At 41.8% G+C, this 21,022-nt stretch overlaps 4 protein-coding genes across 7 annotated transcripts; 3 read left to right on the top strand and 1 right to left on the bottom strand.

The window, feature by feature from the left end:
* LOC115753917 (rho GTPase-activating protein 5-like) lies at positions 1–3,640 on the top strand. Of its 2 annotated transcripts, XM_030692775.2 has the most exons (6): positions 1–773; positions 1,651–1,771; positions 1,986–2,105; positions 2,362–2,592; positions 2,866–3,225; positions 3,259–3,640. In XM_030692775.2, exons 1-6 carry the CDS (start codon positions 274–276, stop codon positions 3,451–3,453), a joined length of 1,527 nt encoding a protein of 508 aa, XP_030548635.2. In that variant the 5' UTR covers positions 1–273; the 3' UTR covers positions 3,454–3,640. The 2 variants fall into 2 exon arrangements, with proteins under 2 accessions (XP_030548635.2, XP_030548636.2); XM_030692776.2 differs by having other exon boundaries at positions 2,866–3,640.
* A 1,637-nt stretch (positions 3,641–5,277) lies between these two features.
* LOC115753919 (4'-phosphopantetheinyl transferase HetI) lies at positions 5,278–8,888 on the top strand. Of its 2 annotated transcripts, XM_030692777.2 has the most exons (9): positions 5,278–5,462; positions 5,628–5,799; positions 6,174–6,349; positions 6,730–6,797; positions 6,878–6,979; positions 7,094–7,249; positions 7,739–7,858; positions 8,435–8,561; positions 8,666–8,888. In XM_030692777.2, the coding sequence occupies exons 2-9, from the start codon at positions 5,690–5,692 to the stop codon at positions 8,770–8,772; spliced, it is 966 nt and encodes a 321-aa protein (XP_030548637.1). In that variant the 5' UTR covers positions 5,278–5,462; positions 5,628–5,689; the 3' UTR covers positions 8,773–8,888. The 2 variants fall into 2 exon arrangements, with proteins under 2 accessions (XP_030548637.1, XP_048127542.1); XM_048271585.1 differs by lacking the exons at positions 5,278–5,462; positions 5,628–5,799 and adding an exon at positions 5,836–5,946 and having other exon boundaries at positions 6,101–6,349.
* Positions 8,889–9,029: 141 nt separating this feature from the next.
* LOC115753913 (putative pentatricopeptide repeat-containing protein At3g11460, mitochondrial) lies at positions 9,030–11,861 on the bottom strand. The gene has a single exon (XM_030692769.2). The coding sequence runs from the start codon at positions 11,840–11,842 to the stop codon at positions 9,908–9,910; it is 1,935 nt and encodes a 644-aa protein (XP_030548629.1). The 5' UTR covers positions 11,843–11,861; the 3' UTR covers positions 9,030–9,907.
* An 869-nt stretch (positions 11,862–12,730) lies between these two features.
* On the top strand, positions 12,731–20,918 carry LOC115753854 (signal recognition particle 54 kDa protein, chloroplastic). 2 transcript variants are annotated; one of them, XM_030692683.2, is made up of 15 exons: positions 12,731–13,022; positions 13,451–13,583; positions 14,970–15,037; positions 15,119–15,220; positions 15,612–15,764; positions 15,843–15,920; positions 16,651–16,776; positions 16,902–17,004; positions 17,311–17,411; positions 18,134–18,271; positions 18,477–18,620; positions 19,155–19,230; positions 19,882–19,967; positions 20,094–20,219; positions 20,549–20,918. In XM_030692683.2, the coding sequence occupies exons 1-15, from the start codon at positions 12,843–12,845 to the stop codon at positions 20,651–20,653; spliced, it is 1,719 nt and encodes a 572-aa protein (XP_030548543.2). In that variant the 5' UTR covers positions 12,731–12,842; the 3' UTR covers positions 20,654–20,918. The 2 variants fall into 2 exon arrangements, with proteins under 2 accessions (XP_030548543.2, XP_048127553.1); XM_048271596.1 differs by having other exon boundaries at positions 12,767–13,030.
* The last annotated feature ends 104 nt before the right edge of the window (positions 20,919–21,022 follow it).

Genomic DNA, 21,022 nt, shown 5'->3' with positions numbered 1-21,022 from the left:
CTCTTCTTCTTCTGCCAGTGCTGTTGCCGTTTCGAAAGTGTCCATCGCTGAGCCAGCCAAGAAAGCGAGTATGAAGCGAGAAGGAAGAATATAGAATACGGAGGGGTAAAGTGATGATAGTCACGTCCTACCATACAACGACCTTACTTCAATCCAACTCTTCCTCCTTATTCAATTCCCCAATCTTGGCCTATCATTCAATTTGCAGATAGAGACTCTTCCTTGGCCAAGAAAATAATTTAATTGCTCGTTTTTTCGTGGGTGCCTCAAGAAATGACCGACGTACTCCATTCCCCATCTCACTTCCCTTCACCAACAAGCTCGTCCTCAGCTCCATGTGCACCCCCCGATAATAATGCCCATCATGACTCATTCCACCACCAACATTCCCTTGGCCTCGGCCCTTCAGTACAAGGCCTAGGAGTCGTATCCCAACAACAGAGACTGTTGAATACACAACCAACTCAAATAGAAGAAGAAGGAGAAGGAGAAGGAGAAGAAGAAGAAGAAGAGAGAGAAAGGGGCGGAGAGGGAGAGGAGGAAGATCAGCTGTCTGTATTGGCCCTTTTGGTGGCTGCTTTTAGGAAGTCACTGGTTGGGTGCAGCATTAGCAGGGGTGGGGGTAGCAGAGATATTTGTGCTGTAGCAATGGAGATTGGTGTGCCCACCGATGTTAGGCATGTTGCTCATGTCACCTTTGACAGGTTTGATGGGTTTCTTGGCCTTCCTGTTGAGTTTGAGCCTGAGGTTCCCAGAAGAGCCCCTAGTGCCAGGTGACTCTCTTTTGAAAATTCTCTGATTGATGGGTCAGTTGTTCTTCTTGGGAAGAGGCCTGGTTGTGTGATCAAATGCATTCTGAAGTTGGTATTTTGCCTTTTTGCTTTGGAATTCGAATTTGGTGGTATCATACCTACTGGAATTTTCTATGTTAATTTTTCAAAACTGTGGAATGGGGGTCTGATGACTTTGCTTTATCTGAACAAAAGGAGCATCCCAGTACCAATTTTGGGGTAATTCTAGTTCATCTCTCTTCTCATGCATAAATTTAGAAGTTTGTTGGGGAGTCAGATACATGGATTGTCCTACTTGTCCCCTTTTGGTTTGCAACTTACATAGCTTTGATGATTAGATCCTTTGCACAGCATCTTCTGAGTCGCCAGAAGTTGTAGCTGAAAATGCTTCCTTTTTTTGTGCTTTCGGTACATATTGTGTTGTGAAGATGCTGTAGGATGCGGTTGTCTAACCATGTATCATCGATCTATATTAGGTTGGAGGAAAGCAATTGTTTGATCGGTTTGAATTTCAGTTATCAAAGTGAGCTGATTGTCAGTTTTCCAATTCTCCTCATGTTTTATTTTTCTGTTGGAGCAAAATAATAGAGAAAAGAAGATAAAATCAGTTGGAGCAAAATGTGTACTTCTCTGTGTCATTGCAGTCTGGATCTTTCTTTCTCTTCTGCTAATCAAGGCCTGTCGGTGGTCATGTTGACAAATTCCAGGCAACAAAAGAGATGTTCTTGTACCCTGGCCCGGTGATGAAAGATTGTTCGAACTGCTTATTTTTATACTCTTTGCCGGAAAATGTCTGCACTCGGTTTTGTAGCTTTTTGTCGGCCAGATCAATAATCAATTTGTCATTCCGTATCTGCAGCACGACTGTGTTTGGTGTTTCGACGGAGTCTATGCAACTTTCATTCGATTCTAGAGGGAACAGCGTGCCTACAATACTTCTCCTGATGCAGAGGCATTTGTATGCCCAAGGAGGCCTCCAGGTACCTATATGGAATATCCTCTCTTTTCTATCATATCTTCTGGTTTTTGAAGCTTTCACTTTCAATTCAGTTCCTTCCTACGAGTGCTTGGCTTCCTTGAGCATAACAACCGTTATACATGTTTGGAAGATTGCTGCAAATTGAGGAAAACATGTGGAGTATATTGGTCTCCTTACTTGCAACGTATGACCATGTTGTCTGTTTTTTTGTTCAGGCAGAGGGGATTTTCAGGATTAATGCTGACAATGGCCAGGAGGAATGCGTTAGAGAGCAGTTGAATAGGGGAGTGGTACCCGATGGCATTGACGTGCACTGTTTGGCTGGTCTTATAAAGGTGGCTTCTTTTTTGGCCTTTCTTTGAGCTGGTAGCTTTGATTTCTGATAGAAATTAATCTCAAGGTCAAATTTTTTATACGTGCTTGTCTGGATAGCCGTCATGGATGCATAGGGTTACCAATTTTCATGTGTTGTTTGTTTACCTGTAAGACAAACAAGTTTCCCAAATGTGTTTTCAAGGTCGCTCGATTGGTCTGTGATTGAATTTTGCAGGTGTCTGTTTTTCTTGATACATGAAATTGGTCTTTGTCCAGGCTTGGTTTAGAGAACTCCCCAGTGGGGTTTTGGACTCGCTCTCGCCAGAACAGGTAATGCAGTCACAGTCGGAAGAGGATTGTGCTCAGCTCGTGATGCTCCTCCCACCAATGCAAGGCGCTCTCTTCAATTGGGCCATCAATCTAATGGCTGACGTTGCTCAGTTTGACCATTTGAACAAGATGAATGCACGCAATGTGGCCGTGGTGTTCGCCCCCAACATGACGAAGGTAAGTGGAATGTGTTTTCAGTGTGATGGCGAATTAGCATGCTGGTGCACTCTGGCCTATAAATTTGGGGTCCTCGGATCAATGGTACTACATGATTGTCAATAAGACCTAGTCTAAAACTGACACGACACTCTGTTCTTACCAAATTCAAATGGAAGTAAGACGTCAATGGAATCACAATTGTTCATTTCTAACAGGAGTAAGGTTTGTTTGAATTATCTATGCGAGCACATAGTCTAATACATTATTTGAATGGTTGTGCTATTTGAGCAGATGGCTGATCCCTTAACAGCTCTGATGTATGCTGTTCAAGTGATGAACTTCTTGAGAACTCTTATCGAGAAGACACTGAGAGAAAGAGGCGACTCCCCCATTGAATATCCACCTCCTCTTAATGTGGATCCTTCTGATGGCACCGGGCCCCAGAGTTCTTCTGTCCCATTGTCCAAAGAAGCCGAAGTTGAAGAGGGACACAGAAAAGAGGAACTTTATGCGAAGGAAGAACCTGCTGCAGGGTGTTCTTCCCGTTCTACTGATAACGACCTTTTAACCGAAAGTGAACCTCAAAAGTTGTCCTCCATTGAGAATATAATCCCCATTGGAAACCACGCTCTAGTCGACAGTCGCCCCTGCGAAGCTGTGTCCCAAATCGGTTCGCTAAAGAGTGAAGTCTGCAATGGTCCTTTGGGCGGTTCAAACGGTGCCGTCCTGAGGAACATCCCGAAGAGCAGTTCCAATTTCAGGAGAGGATCGATTAAGGTGAAGGAGGGGCAGATTGTTCAGAGATCAACACCGGCTGAGAAGGCCAACATCATTGGTAACATAAATCCGAGGGCGGAGTTAAGGGAGGCTTGGCGATGAAGGGTCTGGGTTCGATTCGGGTTGGGAAATCGTCCAACTGATCAAAGTTGGCATGCTGTTGTATTGTTTCCTTCGAGAAGTGCTCTTGTTTCTAAAATCTCAACGTGTGCTTGTAGAATGAGGTCTCTTATCTGTTGATGCTCTGGAACATTTCCTCACATAATGTGGAGCAGTCCCTTGTGCATTTCTAACATGGTCCTAGGTTGGGACTAAATCCAGCCCTTCGTTTCGATTAACGTGAAGGCAAAGCAGACCCCTTGCGTCAAGTAGACTTTGGATTCACAATGCAACGGGTTGTGTTCGTTTATTCTTCGATATGACCACATAAACCATCGAAACTAATGAACAATTTCTGCATCTGAAGACTACGATTCCCTCATCAAAAGATGGAAAAACATGCTCTGAACTTTCCCTTGCATGCAGTATAATCCTCTGTTTAACTCTATGGAATTGTGAACTTGCGTATGCAAATGCAGTATGCTCGGATGAGTTGCGCGTATGGTGAGTTCCAACAAGGGATATTTCGCATCGAAAAGCTCACTTTAGATAGCTAGACTTGACATACTCTACTTACCACGCAACAGAGTTAAAATGTCGATCGAAACCCGAGTGGGTGATCAACATATAAGATTCGTTTCGTTTTATTTAGTTGTAGAGAGACTCGAACTTCTGTTATGCGCATCTAATTTACGTGCGAAACTTAGTTCTTTAACCACTAAGCCAATTCCATAGAGTTAAACAAAGAATCATAATACTTCAAATTGTTTGGTTTGAGTCATACTCACTCAGTGTAAGAGTGAGCACAAGCCGGGCAAGCCAAGCCTCAAGGCATTTTTTGCTCCAACCCGGATAGACCTAGCCCGGCCATTCCGGAAAAAGGCTCCGACAAAACTTAACCAGGAGCCGGTCGGAGCCTAGACTTGAACATTTTATTGCTTACAGAAAATTGGAAACAATGGATCAATCATTATGTTTCTATTCTAAGTACGTAATAGCAACGTAATTAACATATCGCTACTTTGATATCGACAAATCGCATTGAAATAGACTAGTTTCGGGCACCTTATATTCAACAAAGACGTAACTTTTGATTTAGGTGGAGTTTTGACACCCTAAGGACGATCTGAAAGTGTTTAAAGTCTCCTTCCGCCTGAAAATCACTTTTTTGATATGTTCTCGGCCACGTTTTCGAATTGACCTCATATCGGCACATCACTTCTCGCTAAATTATGTTTTCAAAAATTAGTTCGGGCAGAAGGGTTCATCTGTCCGACAACACCCGAGAGGCTTTTTTGCTTAGTCCTCCTCGAAAATGAAAATAGGGGTATATCCCACCCAACCGATGGTCCATGAATGACCAAATTCTTTATCCAGCATCTCCGTCCATTAGTAGATCACCCATTGCCATTTGGTTCTCGTTCTTTTGTACGACAACATTGAGATTTTAGAAATGCATTTTCTTCGTAAGGAGTTTGTACCTTGAGAAGTAAAGAGTTTTGGCTCTACTTCGTGCTTGTATAAGCAAATTTCCCCTCTTCACTCAGTCCATCCGTATGTAGTTCATAAAAATTTTTTGTGAAAAATAAGTATACATTATTAAGATTTGAAACCCTAAGCCAATCGAGTAACTTCTTGTCACATTTCTTTCAACTCAGTCTTGTAATTCCTTCACTGTGATTAATAAGACAGGCCTAAAATCCTGACTGTGGCCAATTTGGGCCCAAAGATCTGTATGGGCCGAGCCCAAATTTCAAGATCCGAGCTATTTTGCTCATCAGAAGCCCATAACTTCATGAGCCCATCGTGTAGCCTCGGCCGGAGATGGCTTCAGAGTGGAACTCATGAGCTTGTTTTCTCCGTCGAAGGCTCGAAGATTCTTTCTCCCTCTCTCTCTCCCCGCAGCGACCCGGCTCCGCCTCTCTTGTCTTTCCACAGCTCGCCAGCTCCGAGTAGCCGATGATCTTTGACATCGCCGCGGCAAGCTCGCCGTTTGGCCGTTCGAAACCAAGGTGAGTGTCGCCTCCCCCTCCGCGCGCGTGCTTGTCAGAAATCGCGACGACCGGTGCCTTCTAGTGTTTGCGAGTTGCTTTGTTGAAGATCTATGGGTCAGCACTGCTATCTTGTCGTGATGGCTCATTGCCTGTCAGCTTTGTCGTCGTCGCTGTCGTTTGTAGGTAGAGAATTTGCCCCGTGGGAGCATATGATTTGGACAGTGGCCCGGGAGCTCTCTTGCTGAATGATCTTGTTCAGGCGCGTGGTGATTTTCACCATGAATTCCGTTTGCTTCCAGAGGAACTTCGCTGCTGCCTTGTCGCCACTGGTCCCAGTTAAACTTCCCTCGCGCATGTGAGATACTCTTCCTTTCGGTTACCTTGAGGAAACTCTTTAGCGCCTTCGTTGTGCATTACTGATGACTAGGCCCCAGACATCGTTGGTATATGCAGTAGCAATGATAATGCAGTTTGTGGCCTTCTTTCTTTTCCTGGTGAACTATATTTTCCGAATGCCCGATAACCTTATGATCGAGCATTTAAAACTTTTCGGCACCTTCGCTATGCATCATTAATCATGGAGTCCTTGACATGTTGACAGTGCATACTATCTGTAGAAATGAGAACATAATTTGTGTGGCATACCGTTTTTTCTGGTGAATTATGGTTTCTATATCCTGATAACCTTATGATTGAGCCAGTCGAGAACTCTTATTCTTTTTCTGATAGGGAGGCACATCTCTGGTATGTCGTGCCCGATGAAGTGAAAAGCTCGTTCCTTTTAAGCAATTATTTAGATATTTTATCACCATGTGAGAAGGAGAATGTTTCCCGCATGCGGGGGGAGCAGCTCCAAAAGGCAGCTTTACTGGCCCGTGTCCTTGTTCGAACTACCATTGCAAGATGTGAGCTCTTTCCTACTGATTCCTTGTTTTCCCTTGTCACCTCTGCAGCTTTTTCTCTAATTCGCGATCAGTGTCGGCGAATCCAATCGACTTTTTGCCAGTAGCAATCTAGCAGAGCTGTAGGTTTATGTGCTGTGACCCACGTAGCACTAGTTCTATGAGTTTCTAGCAACCTCATTTCTCTTTCATTTTGTAAGGAGAAAAGAACCTTTTCCTTATTTGATTAATGTTTTCTTTATGGAGATAGTTTATTTCTGTGATGCTACAATTAGAGTTTTTTTTTTTTTCCGTGTCATAGTCACATAGTTAGGTTCTGATCTTCTTCATTTAGTAATAGGTTGAGGTAATGCGATGCATTTAAGTAGTAAGTTTTATATTAGATCAGATTAATGGCCAAGTTAATCCAAGATCCTTGAAGTTTAAGAAGAACATCCATGGAAAACCAGAGGTGAGTTGGCACTTGAATGGCTAGAGATTTTAATCTTTGTTGCAGTGACTTGTTTGATGATTTTCTGTACCTTGTGGTAGCTGGAGTGGGATGACGATCAATGCCAGTGTGCGTCACGGCTACAATTTAACATCTCGCACACTTCTTCTCTTATACTTTGCGGAGTGACTGTTGATTCACCGGTTGGTACTCTCTTGAACTCGCAAAGCAATAATAAGTTTTCTGCTTCATCTTAAGTTTCTTTGATAGTCCACTGATGATTTTGATTCCCTGCATCTTCCTCTTATAATTTGTAGATTGGTGTTGATCTTGAAGAAAAGCAAAGGAAATTGAAGAACAATATTTTAGCCTTTGCTAGGAGGTATTTCACTCCGCATGAAGTGAAATTTTTGAGTTCAATTTCAGATCCTGTGGTTCAGCATCAGCATTTTGTGAAATTATGGACTCTAAAGGTACACTCTATCATTGGAAGTTTATACTGGTTTCTTGAGGTACTTTGGAATGACCATCTGCTTCCGATTCTTTTTCTTTTTCTGTTCATTGCTTCTAGTATTTATTATGTGCCACATGGCCTTCAACAGAGGAAATAGATGTATATGTGTTTCTTTTTTTCTGTCCTTCCAAAGGCAACATGCACCTCCTTTCTGCGTCGTTTACTATTGCTTTCGACTGGAAAATTAGTTGTTGCTGAATTGGTAGTAGTTTGTGAATATATACTTTATTTGATGCTTCTGTGTTAATCTGATGCAAGTTGTGAGCTTTTTAAGAAACTATGCATGCAACTGCTACTTTCAAAATGGATTATCGCAAATGCTCCTGATCAGATTATTGACTTGGTGCTGAGGACATAAGCATCACATTTATGAATGTGATATCAAGTTTCACAAGGCTTAAGTAGCCTTTTCTTGGTAATCTTCAATTTATATGAAGTTCTTCTCCAGGAATCTTATGTTAAAGCATTGGGAAGAGGCTTCTCTGGACTACCTTTCAGAATGTTTACCATACAGTTTAGGACTACTGAGAACGGAGACTCTTGTCCATCTGGTGAAACAAACAACGAGGTATGAAAATGAGAAGTATTACAGAACTGCAACCTCCTTCAGCTTTCTGCATTGAGCTGAACTACCCATCATCATTCTTTTTTCCATCCGTGGCCAAATCTAAAAGTTCTGCAGCAAGTCGCAGATCTGGAATGCTTTTCTGCATTTTCTTATGATATAGCTGCTGAAATTACCTGCTTCCCCATGTTCCTCTTGAGACGTCAAATTTTGTTATTGCAGGACTATGACAAACAGAATAGCACTATAGAAAATACTTTGATGGGCTTCTCATGCACTACATTTCATGCCTTGAGACTCATTCTTCTATTTATTCAATTGAAATTATTCTTCTAATTTACTTGAACCAGTATGCTTTACATAAACTGTTGGAAAATGTTCTCGCGCATGTTTTTCCTTCTTTATATGGATGGCCCTGGTGGGGTGTTGATCTGGTTCCCATGAAATGAATAAATGTCTCTATAACACAACTTCCTGATTTGATTTGATCCTACTCTGCTCTCTTTCATCTCTACAATTCAAGTGAAGCCTATTCTTTGTGAACTCTTGAATCTGCATTTAACTTTACAATATGCTCAGGGTGAGATAATTGTGAAATCTCTCGAGGACGTTAATAGCTTCAGCAGCAATTGGCAGTTTGCATTGCTGGAATTAGCAGGCTCTCACTACGCTGCCATCTGCATGGAAAAGGATGAGGCTGTTGAAGGTAAGATCTTAATTCTCACTGTACATCTAGGCATAAAAGTAGGTCTCTGTCATGAGGAGGACCAAATAATTGTTGTAGTGGTTAATATTTGCTGTTGTTTACAGGTGAAGTGCCTACTCCAATGAAGTTAACCGTGAGGAAAACAATACCGTATGTGCGAGATGAACTTATTTCTGGACCCGATGCCGCTGTAATCAGTGGCTTAACTTGAGGACTGATAATTTGTGCATTTAGTTAACATTTATTGCTGCTTATGCTGTGCTATAATGGTTGACAGCAAGAATCTCACTACTGTAGAAGTCTATTGATATCCACAAGATTTTGCAAGTGTGGTAGGATGTTGTCGCGTATCGACCTTGAACTGTTAAGCACGATATTACAAATCTGTTACTGAGATTATAATTGCATTAACAAAGAAGAGAAGGAAAAATATGGCGTACATTTCTTCATGCCTAATTCGCTTACAAAGCACAAAAACTTTAGTTCGAGTTGCAATTCTGGTTTCAAATTGTCCCATAAAAAAATTAACATTTTGACAGTATGTAAGTCTGGCTTTGGTAAATTTTTCATCTAACGATGCTGTCAAAGACCCCACCTCATTTCACGTGTACTTGGCGATTCACAATTCACAGTTGTGTTGACATTCCACGTGTACAGTTCATTTGACTCCAATAGAACAAACCTAATTTTCTTAGCATTTTCTATCGTCCTCTTTCAATCACCGCCGGCTATTATGCCACCTCCCCATGCGTCGGCCTGACATGGAGTCCTCCTGCCGTCGACCATTGTCTCACGTCCTTGATGACCCACATGAGCTCCATCACTGTCTCTCTCCATGAAGCCACGTAAATATGACAGCCACCTGTTGCATCTTCGGCCTTGGGTGACACAAGATCGGGGGTCGCCCAAGGATGGCGACACCGGCACTAGGCTCAGTGTCTTGGATCTGACGTACCGAGCTCAGATCTGGCGCGCGATCCGACTATGTCAGCCGCAGCTTCTGAAGAAAATCCATTGACGGAAACCATTCCACAGCTATTCCATTCAAAATCTCTAAAATCAGGGGAAGTTCTTTTCCCTTCAACTGAAGCAGAGACGCAAGGTTTGAAGAGATAGAAAGGCTTAATAGCGACAGGGAATCACTTGAGTTGGAATATCAGCAATGCAGGAACATGAGGAACTATTTCCGATCAAAGCAACGATTCTCAGTAATCTAGGAAGTTCCATTCCCTAAAATACTGCCACATTACCAACTCAAAAGAACCATGAAAGTCCCGTCTTCGGTTTAACAAGAAATTGCCTTGTCTTTCTTAACTCGAGTTCCTTCTGAGTTACATTTGATCACTTTACCAATAATCTTTGCAAGAGCAGACACCACCCTCAAAATGGTGGAAGCGAGTCGCATCTCTGATAACAAATTGACGATCCACTGCCTTGCTTACCAACTTCATAAACAAGTGGCAATCTTCACAAACCCTGAGATTCTTAATCACGACAATCTCAGTCCCATGCTTCGTGTTCAAGAGTGCGAATACGATCGCCAACTTCTCACTGTGGACCCCCATGCCGGACAACCGTTCATCATCTCTTCTTTCCAGATAATTCTTGTCCAAATTGTAAATCTCCTTTAACCAATCCTCGAGTTCGTTCAACATCCTGTATATTTCTATCGTCTGAGGATGACCCCTATCCCCTGCTAAGAAGAGATGAACTTTCCCTCCGTGTTCTATATAGCTACAGCCAGGCTCCTTTTTGAGTTTCCGCTCTCTCATCATCACCCGGACCCTGAGTATGCCGTCCATGTTGTTAGCCTCATTATAGGTGTTTGACAATAAAACATAGTAGCCGATGTTCGCAGGCTCAAGTTCAATAACACGTTCAAAGGCCAACTCTGCAAACTCCACATTTTTGTGGATTTTACAAGCACCCAACAGAGCACCCCATACTGCGCCATCGGGACGTACCCGCATCGTATGGATGAGATCGAGGGCCTTTTGTAGCTGACCTGCCCTACCTAGAAGATCCACCATGCAAGAATAGTGCTCTGGACCAGGCTGCAATAGATATTTCTTTTCCATCGCATAGAAGTACTTCAGACCCTCATCAGTCAACCCTGCATGGCTACATGCGGACAGAACACTAACAAATGCTGCTCCATCGGGCCGTATTCCAGCTTGCAGCATCTCTTCAAAGAGCTCGACTGCAAGTTCTCCTTGTCCGTGCATCCCATATCCACCTATGATAGCCGTCCACGAAACAACAGTTTTCTCAACCATGGCATCAAAGACTGCCCGAGCCTTTGCCAATTTGCCGCACCTGGCATACATGTTGATAAGTGCATTATTTAAAAACGGGTTGGAGTTAAAACCGCTCAACTCTATCTGCCTTTCTACTTGGCAGCCAATGTGGTAAGCACCAAGGTGAGAACAGGACGACAGAACTCCAACAAGAGTCACAGAGTCTGGTCGAATCCCACATGACTTCATCTCCCGGTAAAGGTCTAAAACGTGACTAGCAAGTCCATGCTGCGCATATCCAGAAATCATTGCATTCCACGTGATCAAACCCTTACAACTGATCGAGTCAAATAAAACCCGTGCATCCTCCACCGACCCGCATTTGACATACATGGTCAGCAAACAATTCCCAACCGATGATTCGCAGCCCAAGCCAAGCTTTACGCTGCAGCAATGAAGACACATCCCAACGCCCAAATGCACCGGGAGGGAACAAACAGGGATCAAACCCAACATGGTGACCGCGTTAACCAACACGCCCATCTCCCTCATCCGGCAAAACAATGAAAGGGCATCCGAGAACCGGGAATTTGAAGTGTACCCAGACAGCAAAGCGTTGTAACAAACGGTGAGGTGTCTCGACTGGGGACAATGATCAAACACCTTACGGGCGTCGTCAATTAGGGAGCACTGGGAGTACATGGAGATCAGGGAAGTCAGCACAAAGGGCTCGGCCTCGCACCCGGCCTTGAGGACGTGCCCGTGGAGCTGCGCGCCGGAGGCAGGGAGCGACAGGGAGCCGCAGGACTTGAGCGCGAAAGGGAAGGTGAAGGTGTTCGGAGAGGCACCGGATCGGAGCATTTGGCGGTACAGAGCGAGAGCTTCGGGGAAGCGAGACAGTTTGGAAAGCTCTCTCAAGCGGGTGTTCCATGGTGCGGTTGGGGCAGCTGGGCTGGCGGGGATTCGAAAGAATTCGACGGTGGAGGTGGAAGGAGGCTGGCCGCGCTGGGGCAGGCTCTTCTTCTTGACGCATTGCTTTAGCATAACAGTGCGAGTCAACTCTCTACTCCACGACCAAAAAAACAAAAATCCTCTGCTCTTCCCGCTCGTGTCAGACTCGGATTCCCAAGCGAGGCGATGCCAATCCGACACGCAGTGAAAAAGGAGGGACAATGCAAGTACCAAGCAAAATTTTTCCAAAAAGACCCCAAATTGATTCCAATTTATCAAAATTTCCCCAAAAAATTGGACTTTATCTCAAAAATACCCCTGGAAGTGGCAAATTCATCCCAACAAACCTGATTCGATATGATGTTAAATGGGTCGCTATCTAAAACAATTATAGGTCTTGGCCCCTTTTTACCGTAAAAAAGTCGAGAATATCTAATATATAATCTAGAAAATACTCTCCGGCCTCATTTTGCTATGCCCCTACTACAACAAATGAGGAGTCAATGCAAAGGATTGAATCCAAAGTCCACGTGATTTTAGTGGCTTGTAACTTCCAATCGCTCACGAATTTTATAAAAATGATGAGTATTCTTATCATTTTGTACTCGAATTTTCACACGTCATTACGCACACGTGTGATGCGCGTAATTAAATACTAGTGATTACATTATGTCGGATAAAAATTCACCGTGAAGAGTATACATTGTGTCAGATGAACTTTTTTCGCAAAGCCTTTTTATGTACTTTTCCTTGGAGATAATTTAGGAACCGCCAAGATAATAAAAGTTGAAAGATTGGTGTGGGTGTGGGAGAATAGAAAAAGAATTAAAATTTACGGGGTACTGGTAAAGTCGCGAGCCTTTCGAAACGTCCGGTCATCTGACGAACTCCCTAGTCGACATTTTCAACGGCCGCGATCTTGCGAAGCAAACTGATATCATGAAACGCGAAACACCGTCGCCAGGCAGCAACGAGATAGAACTAACGGATTTCCAGCGGATAATACGGCAGTGCACAGACGAAGCAAGCAAGCAACGAAGCAGCAATTTAGGCAAACACGAGCTTCGCTGCGGGAGCAAAACCTCCGGCGGCGATGGAGGCCGTTCACATTTCGTCCGCCGCTTCCCCCCATTTCGCAGCCACGGCCGCGCAAACTCACTCGGCTAACAGAGGCCTCCGCTCTTCCAAATGCACGAGTCGACCGCCCAAACTTTGCTCTTCCTGGACCGGCTTCGGCACCTCGACTTCGCTTCGTTCGAGGAATATCTTCGCCGTAAGTGTGTTTTGTCAAGTGGCGGGCTCGATCGTACCCTGGATTAGCTAGGCAGTGGCGTTAGGAAATTGTCCTTGGCGCGATCGTTCTTCTGGAACCTACTTAATTTGTTTCCGAGAGTGAATGATGTGAATTAGTAGTAGTTATCGTTGCTGTATCGGTTCTGCTGCAGTACCGATTCTTAGTTACTGTTTGGCTGCTGCGAAAAATTGATCTGGAACCTGCTTAACTTGTTCCGAGTGAGAAAAAAATTGACAAATATGGTGTTAGTCAACTTTGCTTTCTTCTTTGACCCAAAAAAAAAAAAATTTGCTTTCGCAGTTTGTCAGTGGCAGAAGTAGGGATGTTCGGGGAATTTCTTTGGGCACGAATGAAGAATTGGATTGGTTTTGGTCCTGTTTCTAATTGCTGTTCTCAACTGTCTACAGAGAGAGATATGGGCTTTGGTGAACTCAAAGAGCGTTCCTGTCAGGAGACAAATGCAGAGCATTGTTCGAGCGGAAATGTTTGGGCAGTTAACGAGTGGCCTTGAAGCAGCCTGGAACAAGCTCAAAGGAGAAGGTTGGATTTGTTTTTCTTTCTCGCATTTTGGATGTCGCCAATGGCTTGTTACATATTTCTCTTAGATCAAACTTGCTTGGCCAGAAGAGGATGCGGTTAGCCTTTCTGCTGTCAATGATTGGACACTTGTCTGGAATATACAATCTGATATTCAAAGCATTTGAAGGTTGCACTTGACATCCCTTGCTATTTATAGCAGCTTTGCTTATCTCTAAATCGGTCTCAAATGACAGAAAATAGAAAGACTTAGCAATTTTGAACAAATTTTGAAAAGAGGGGGTTCCTGCTGAAGTATGCTTGTAGTTGAGGTATGATTTTCTTGAGCAGAATCCAAAGGACCATTGATGGTAGTAGCCAATGGAGAGAAGGCTCAGAACATCTCTGAAATATTTTGCTATACTTGAGCAAATTCCTGGTGGTACTCCCCATCAAGAACTTTTCCCGACAATTGCGATGGACTCCAGAATACGATGTTTAATAATTTTGCATGAGAAAATATGATGGACGGTGCAGTTATTTTATATGTGTGTGGGGAGCACTTCCATTACCTGACCTGAACGTCTTCCATTTCTCTCTCATCATTCACATCTCTGCTAATATTTTTCTTGCTACTTTAATGCAATACAATGGTCTGTAATTTCTTCCACACGTTCCAATTAATTAAATCTGGATTTTGCTAATAAGAAATTCCAATAGTCATGTAGTGATCAGATGCCATATGGTTGCTCACATTTTAGCGTAAGCTACCACTTTTCCCGTGTCCATATTCTAGCTACCATGCGGCTGCATAGTCATTGAGTATGTTCTAACAAAACTATATTAGTCGGAATGAGGATGAGTATTACCTGAAAATAAAATAAAATGCAGATGAATGAAATCACCTTTTGGCAAGAATTATATGTGTGTGGTATGTAGTTTTCCACCGACATAAAACTGTATTAGGATTTTTCCTCTGTAATTTGTGTTTCTGTTTTATTTCTCAGTCAAAGTCGAACCTTGAAGCAACCCCCCAAAAAAAAAAAAAAAAAAAAAACCATGACTTTAATTTCAAGTACTGTGAATCCAATTAGAGATTTTACATTTTATTGGGTTGACTAAATGAGATCTGATGCATGAAGAGAATTGTCCATATCCAAGCAATATGTTGTCTTCAATTGTTTTCTCACTTATCTCTCTCTCTCTCTCTCTCTCTCTGCATTTCTGCAATCAATGATTATGTTATCTAAAGCATAATTCTGTCAAGTTGGCATTTTCTTTGATGAACAAATGCACTCCTTCACTGCAGTGGAATGGTGAACAATGATTTTTGCACTCTGAATCTGAGAGTGTAGAAGCCCATACCTTTCTTTTATACTGACCATAACATTCATGGTAATTTAATTGTAGAAACATTGACAAAAGAAAACATTGTTGAGCCCATGCGGGATATAAGAAGAGCACTTCTAGAAGCAGATGTGAGTGTGTTCATTTGTTACTCGAACTGAATTCTGTTCTTGGGAAGCAAGAAGCATAACTGTTACATCTTATATTCACAGGTAAGTCTTCCAGTCGTTAGAAGATTTGTGCAAGCCGTCAGTGACCAAGCTGTTGGTGTCAGCCTTATCCGTGGAGTTAGGCCAGATCAACAATTGGTCAAGGTAGGATGTCTATATTCTATACAAAAATGTACTGGATTATTAAGTTACAAGAAAAGAGAGCCTAGTTATATCTTTGTTTCAGCTACTAATGCAGAATGTTTGCAAATATAGAATAAAAAGAAGAGGAACCAGAAAAAATAATGCCTTCATATTGTTATGTTATGTTTTTCCTAAATTTTGGGTTGCTAGTATATTCTGTTCTCGCAAGCTTTTTGTTAAGTTTTTCTTTTGGCGCAAAAAACTCTGATTTATCTCTTTTGTGATAAGACTCTTAGTTTCTCAAAGATCCAGAATTTCATCAGAGCTAAGCTGTCACTCTAATAGTGCTGGACGATAGATGACATTTTATGATGACTGCAAAGGACACGATGAGAATTGTTATCTTCTTCAGATTGTCCATGATGAGCTTGTCAAACTAATGGGTGGAGAGGTTTCTGAATTGGTGTTTGCGAAATCTGGCCCCACTGTAATACTACTGGCTGGTTTACAAGGAGTTGGAAAGACCACTGTATGTGCCAAATTGGCTTACTATCTAAAGAAACTGGTAATCTCCATATCACTGTGTTGGCTGTTGTTTCTATGCAGTTATGGGGCCGTATGACTAACAATTCTTCGGTTGCAGGGGAAGAGTTGCATGCTGGTTGCTGGAGATGTATACAGACCTGCTGCTATTGACCAACTTGTCATTTTGGGTCAGCAGGTACCAAATTCTCATTTGCATTCTATTTAACTGCCAAGATAAGAGTTTTGTTGTTCAAATTTTGCTTTATAGTTCATGTACCTTTATCATGGACCTATGTTCTTTCTTGCTGTGTATGAACAGTGCTACTATGCTGCTTGTAGTTTTGTTACGTGCATGAGACTACACTTTTAGCTATTGGAGAAGCAGCCTAGTCTACACATAGAGAACTGCCTTCCTGTGGGCGAATTGACAGATGCTCCTGTTTTCTTTCTTCAAGATAATAGACTCAATACTTACTAGAAATGGTGTCCATAAATCCTAAAGTTTAGTTGAAAAACTCTTGGAAGATTCAGTCTAGTGCTTCTTTGGCAGCATCTCATAAATTCCGACTAATATTACTGTTACTTTTGATTCTATTCACAAGTTATTTCTAGGGAAAAAGAAGTGCTATTTGCTTGTTCTTTTGTAAAAGAGCTTGTGACAAGTAAAGAAAGATCCTCTTTATCTACTCCAAACTAGTTGGGTTTATAATCATTTATTGTGCCAGTTCTTGTTAACAACTAGCAAAAGACTAGGTAAGCTGGCATGCGTGGCAAAGAGTACTGTCATCATGACTGTTTCCACAATGATCCTTGAGGAAGTTTTGGGTTGTCAAAGCAGTGATATTTTGAGTTCTGACAATTCAAAATAAGAGCTAATACGGAAATCTATTGCATCCTTTCATCTACTAACGTGGATCGTTTCACAGGTAGACGTGCCAGTTTATTCTGCAGGAACTGAAGTTAAACCTTCAGAAATTGCTAGGCAAGGTCTAGAAGAGGCTAAAAAGCAGAACATAGATGTGGTTATAGTGGACACTGCTGGCAGACTTCAGGTGCTGTTCTTTATGCATAACCGATCAAATTTGACTACATACTGGGCACTATTTATCATCAAGACAAAACTTTGAATGCCGATTAGCATGTTGGCATGTCTTTACCTTCTCTTTCTAACAAATAGATAGACAAAGTGATGATGGATGAGTTGAAAGAAGTGAAGCGTGCGCTAAATCCGACAGAAGTGTTGCTTATTGTGGATGCGATGACTGGACAAGAAGCTGCAGGTGTTCAGACTTTCTTACTTTTAAATCTTACTGTGCCATCTCAGTTGCAATGGATTTTTTAGTCTTGTGTCCTTTCTTTCACAATGAACATGTGAACAATGATCACACCTCCTTTGGTATTGATATCTGATTTCATTGTATCAAAACTGATCAATTAAATTGGGGTGTCTTATTTTCCAGACGTGCATTGTTTTCCTGAAGTTGTTGTGTTTGTTCTTAGAGGGAAATTCTTATATGGTAATGTCTTAATAAAAGAAACTAAGTTGTTAAATTATTTTGTTTGGTTTCATCTCGCTTCTTATGCAGCCCTGGTCACAACATTCAATCTTGAGATAGGGATTACTGGTGCCATTTTGACAAAATTAGATGGAGATTCCAGAGGAGGTGCAGCCTTGAGTGTCAAAGAGGTTTGTCTTCATCAATGCTCTTTCTTATAATATAATAAAGCAGCATATGGCGATCTGCCCTTGAAAGTCATATGACTTCATGAGCTTTCACTTTTCTAAGCCTATTTGGGTGTGTCACCGCCCCACAAAAGCGAGAATCACATACCTGTCAGAGGCAGGTCAGTTTTCCTTCGCAGTTCCTACAGCTTTCTTTCTCTTGACTCTTCTATTGAGGCCAAAGTTCCTCCGGTAAGATATGCTATGTCCATGGCCATCATTGTTGGGACTTGGAGCATTTTGTCTTAAAACTATGGATACCACACTGATTTGTTATTCCCAGTAGAACCGATTCAACATGAAACAATCAAGCTCAAAATTTTGAAGAAAAACTATTCAGAATTTTGAAGTACAATGACAAGAAGTACCCCCATATCCTCTTCTTTCTTGGAGGAACTCTTTTTGATGGGATGATATGCCAATGCACTTGTTTTACTTGGCCTCAGGATTTCTAGTTTTCATGCACTTCAATACTCCTCATGCAATTTGGTGGCTCCTCATCTTTGCCTTTCCCTGTCTCCCATATTCTTGCCACGGTAGAAATGAAAGTATGAAACGCATGTAATTACAGTTGTATACAGTTGGTATATCAGTATTCAACAAAACTATTGCTTTCTACTGACAAAGTAAGTTTCTCTGCACAATCTCATTTCAGAAATGTATTGATGATACTTGGATGGTGGCAGGTCTCTGGAAAACCAATTAAACTTGTAGGACGGGGAGAGCGTCTGGAAGACCTAGAACCTTTCTATCCAGATCGTATGGCAGGGCGTATATTAGGAATGGGAGATGTTCTGTCATTCGTAGAGAAGGCTCAAGAAGTTGTGAGTTCTGAATAACACTTTACATTTGCGTGATATTCATCAAGCTTATATTGGAGGAGAAGTGATTAGTCCAAAATTTCTAAGGATTTGTCCCAGAAATAAAGCATTTGGCGCTGCATCCTCTTCCTTCATCCTACATTTTGTGCTCTCTCTGTAAAACTACCTAGGTTCTCTTGATTTAGGGCCTAACTATCTGGTTTGGTAGATGCGTCAAGAAGATGCTGAAGAATTGCAAAAGAAGATAATGAGTGCAAAGTTTGACTTCAATGATTTCCTGAAGCAAACTCGTGCGGTTGCACGAATGGGTTCGATGACCAGGGTCATTGGAATGATACCTGGCATGGGAAAGGTATGAAGAATTGTCTATGCACTATGCACTGTATGTTTATGGCTGAGATCAATGGTAAATCAGGAATTCCACTAGGAAAATATCATTTTATGCTGAAATTGAAGACATTGGTTAGGTATTGAGAAATTGCAGAAGGATTCATATAGCCGAAACGGCATATAAGGATGAAATTTTTTTGGCATGATGACATAGAAGGATCCATATAGCTTATCCCACTTCATGGGACAAGGCTTAGGTTGTACAATATGGAAATATTGCAGAAATAGTGTTTGATGTCATGGACTTTGTTGGTTATTTCTTAAATAAGAGTAAAATGAAACAATTTCGAAAATAATTTCTTTTACCTCAACTTTGGCGGGAGATAATAATAAACGAATGTAGTGATATATCTTATGATGGATTGGATAGCTTCTCCTTCTTTCCATTTAAAACTGAAACTAAAATGCTTGATCGAATATTACCTAATATCATTACTCTGTTCCTGATTCTATAATATCTGGATAGAAGCTTAACTAAATACTTGGAACCAAACAGGTCACTCCTGCACAAGTTCGAGAAGCAGAGAAGAGCTTAAAGGTTATGGAGGCAATGATTGAAGCAATGACTCCTGGTTTGTACTCTTGTCTTCTGATAAATCTCAATTGACACCGCTTTATAGATAACTATTAGATTGTCAGGAAGTACTTCAACAACTATAGGACTAATGGCAGGATGTTAAGGAGAAAGCTCTTTTTTTTTTTTTTTTGCCAAAAGGGGAAGTAACAATTTTAAGGACAATAAACTGAAACAGAGAGACTCTGAGAAGAAGCAGCAATTGCAAAGCCGTGGTGACTAATTCATATTTTCTTGAACATGGTAGTTCGTAGTGTGTATTCTATCTTCAACCATACTGGAGCTTTGTGTGTTCTTAATATCAATCATACTGAATCAGCATATATCAGCAAGCACTTGATTCTGTCATTCCACCGGTGCTTGATAGTTTGATAGACTGATCTCCCTTACATGTGATGTGGGCCATATCTCTCTTTCTATGGAACTTGCACCAGTCATGCACTTTGGACTCCACTTTTTTTAGTATACTTCTGTTTAGTGGTCATCTCGAAGCTGTCAGTCTTTTTCACATGTGACCAGTGAAACTCAAATAGATTCAGTGTGAATCTTGTCATGGGCAAGCTGATGTAGAATACATCCTCTCAGAAAAGAATGATTTAGTGAAACTGGTCCTGTCAGAGGTTGCTGATTACTCTGTCTGTTTTTTTAGAGGAAAGGGAGAAGCCTGAGCTTCTAGCTGAATCTCTGGCTAGGAGGAAAAGAGTCGCTCAAGATTCTGGAAAAACAGAGCAACAGGTAATTGTGATTGCTTCTGGAATTTATGTTTGGTGCAGCAATATCATGTACCCTAAGAGTGAATTGTACTTTCCTTTAGATTTATAATGCAACTGTGCTCACTAAAACAAATGAAATCGACATTAGGTGAGCCAAGTCATTGCTCAACTGTTTCAAATGCGCATACGGATGAAGAATTTGATGGGTATAATGGAAGGTGGATCCATTCCTGCACTGAGTAATCTGGAGGAGGCGCTTAAACCCGAACAAAAGGTGACCTAATTGGATTTTAGGGGCATTAATTGTCTATCGTGTCATCTTCTGGAACGTTTGGTCTCTGCTGCTCAAATTTGAGATGCTTACCCTGCAGAACTTGGACCTTGTATGGTTAATCATGTCTTTGGCTGGTGGTGATCGTTTGACCGAGTTGAGAATCTGTTTCTATATCATCACATTCAAAGTGACAATAACAAGTTTACTTGCTTTTGCAAGCCTGTAACTGACGGCGTCAAATAACCTGCCCGAGTCTTACTGCTTTTCCCCAAATGATTGTTCGTCTCTTCTTCTCTACTTTCTTATTAGTTATCTGGATGTGATTCTAGGCTCCCCCTGGGACTGCGAGGAGAAAGAGAAGATCAGAATCCAGGAGGCAATTTGTGGACAAAGCATCGACAAGGCCGGGGCCTCGTGGTTTTGGGGCCAAGTAGATTTCATTGTCATAACTAAGCATCGCTACCCAGATACAATTTTGAGCAAGTCAAAGTAGTTCATGATGTCGCTCCTGCAACTGCCATTGCCGGCATGGAATGAGGATGGTTTTCAGAAGACGCAGTCGTACTTACGCGGGTAGTTGTAATACAGTTCTATCTATAGAGTTTCCCGAGTTGTTATCGTATCATCACATCGAATGAATTTACTGATTAATTTTTTAGCAATTGGGCAGTGAACTCATGTTCTAACGTGTAACAATGCGTAAAGAGACGTCTCGTCGATAACATCAACTCCTTACCGTAATGCTTTGTGTAAGGTTCCAATGGCATATACTTTGTTCGGGGTCTATTTAGAGTTTGGCATGG

This window comes from Rhodamnia argentea, chromosome 10 (genome assembly GCF_020921035.1).
Source record: "Rhodamnia argentea isolate NSW1041297 chromosome 10, ASM2092103v1, whole genome shotgun sequence".
Taxonomy (NCBI): Eukaryota; Viridiplantae; Streptophyta; class Magnoliopsida; order Myrtales; family Myrtaceae; genus Rhodamnia; species Rhodamnia argentea.
Note: the sequence above shows the minus strand (reverse complement) of the source record. Positions and strands in the feature narration are given on the sequence as shown.

What these genes read in the sequence shown, in the direction of transcription:
- LOC115753917 (XM_030692776.2), top strand. Translation starts at nt 274, where the DNA reads ATGACCGACGTACTCCATTCCCCATCTCACTTCCCTTCACCAACAAGC. An exon ending in ATGCCCAAGGAGGCCTCCAG is followed by an intron (nt 1,772 to 1,985) that starts GTACCTATATGG and finishes TTTTTTGTTCAG; the next exon opens with GCAGAGGGGATTTTCAGGAT. An exon ending in GTTTGGCTGGTCTTATAAAG is followed by an intron (nt 2,106 to 2,361) that starts GTGGCTTCTTTT and finishes GTCTTTGTCCAG; the next exon opens with GCTTGGTTTAGAGAACTCCC.
- LOC115753919 (XM_030692777.2), top strand. Translation starts at nt 5,690, where the DNA reads ATGATCTTGTTCAGGCGCGTGGTGATTTTCACCATGAATTCCGTTTGC. An exon ending in GAGTGACTGTTGATTCACCG is followed by an intron (nt 6,980 to 7,093) that starts GTTGGTACTCTC and finishes TATAATTTGTAG; the next exon opens with ATTGGTGTTGATCTTGAAGA. An exon ending in TGAAATTATGGACTCTAAAG is followed by an intron (nt 7,250 to 7,738) that starts GTACACTCTATC and finishes GTTCTTCTCCAG; the next exon opens with GAATCTTATGTTAAAGCATT.
- LOC115753913 (XM_030692769.2), bottom strand. Translation starts at nt 11,842, where the DNA reads ATGCTAAAGCAATGCGTCAAGAAGAAGAGCCTGCCCCAGCGCGGCCAG.
- LOC115753854 (XM_030692683.2), top strand. Translation starts at nt 12,843, where the DNA reads ATGGAGGCCGTTCACATTTCGTCCGCCGCTTCCCCCCATTTCGCAGCC. An exon ending in CAGATCAACAATTGGTCAAG is followed by an intron (nt 15,221 to 15,611) that starts GTAGGATGTCTA and finishes TATCTTCTTCAG; the next exon opens with ATTGTCCATGATGAGCTTGT. An exon ending in CTGGAAAAACAGAGCAACAG is followed by an intron (nt 19,968 to 20,093) that starts GTAATTGTGATT and finishes AATCGACATTAG; the next exon opens with GTGAGCCAAGTCATTGCTCA.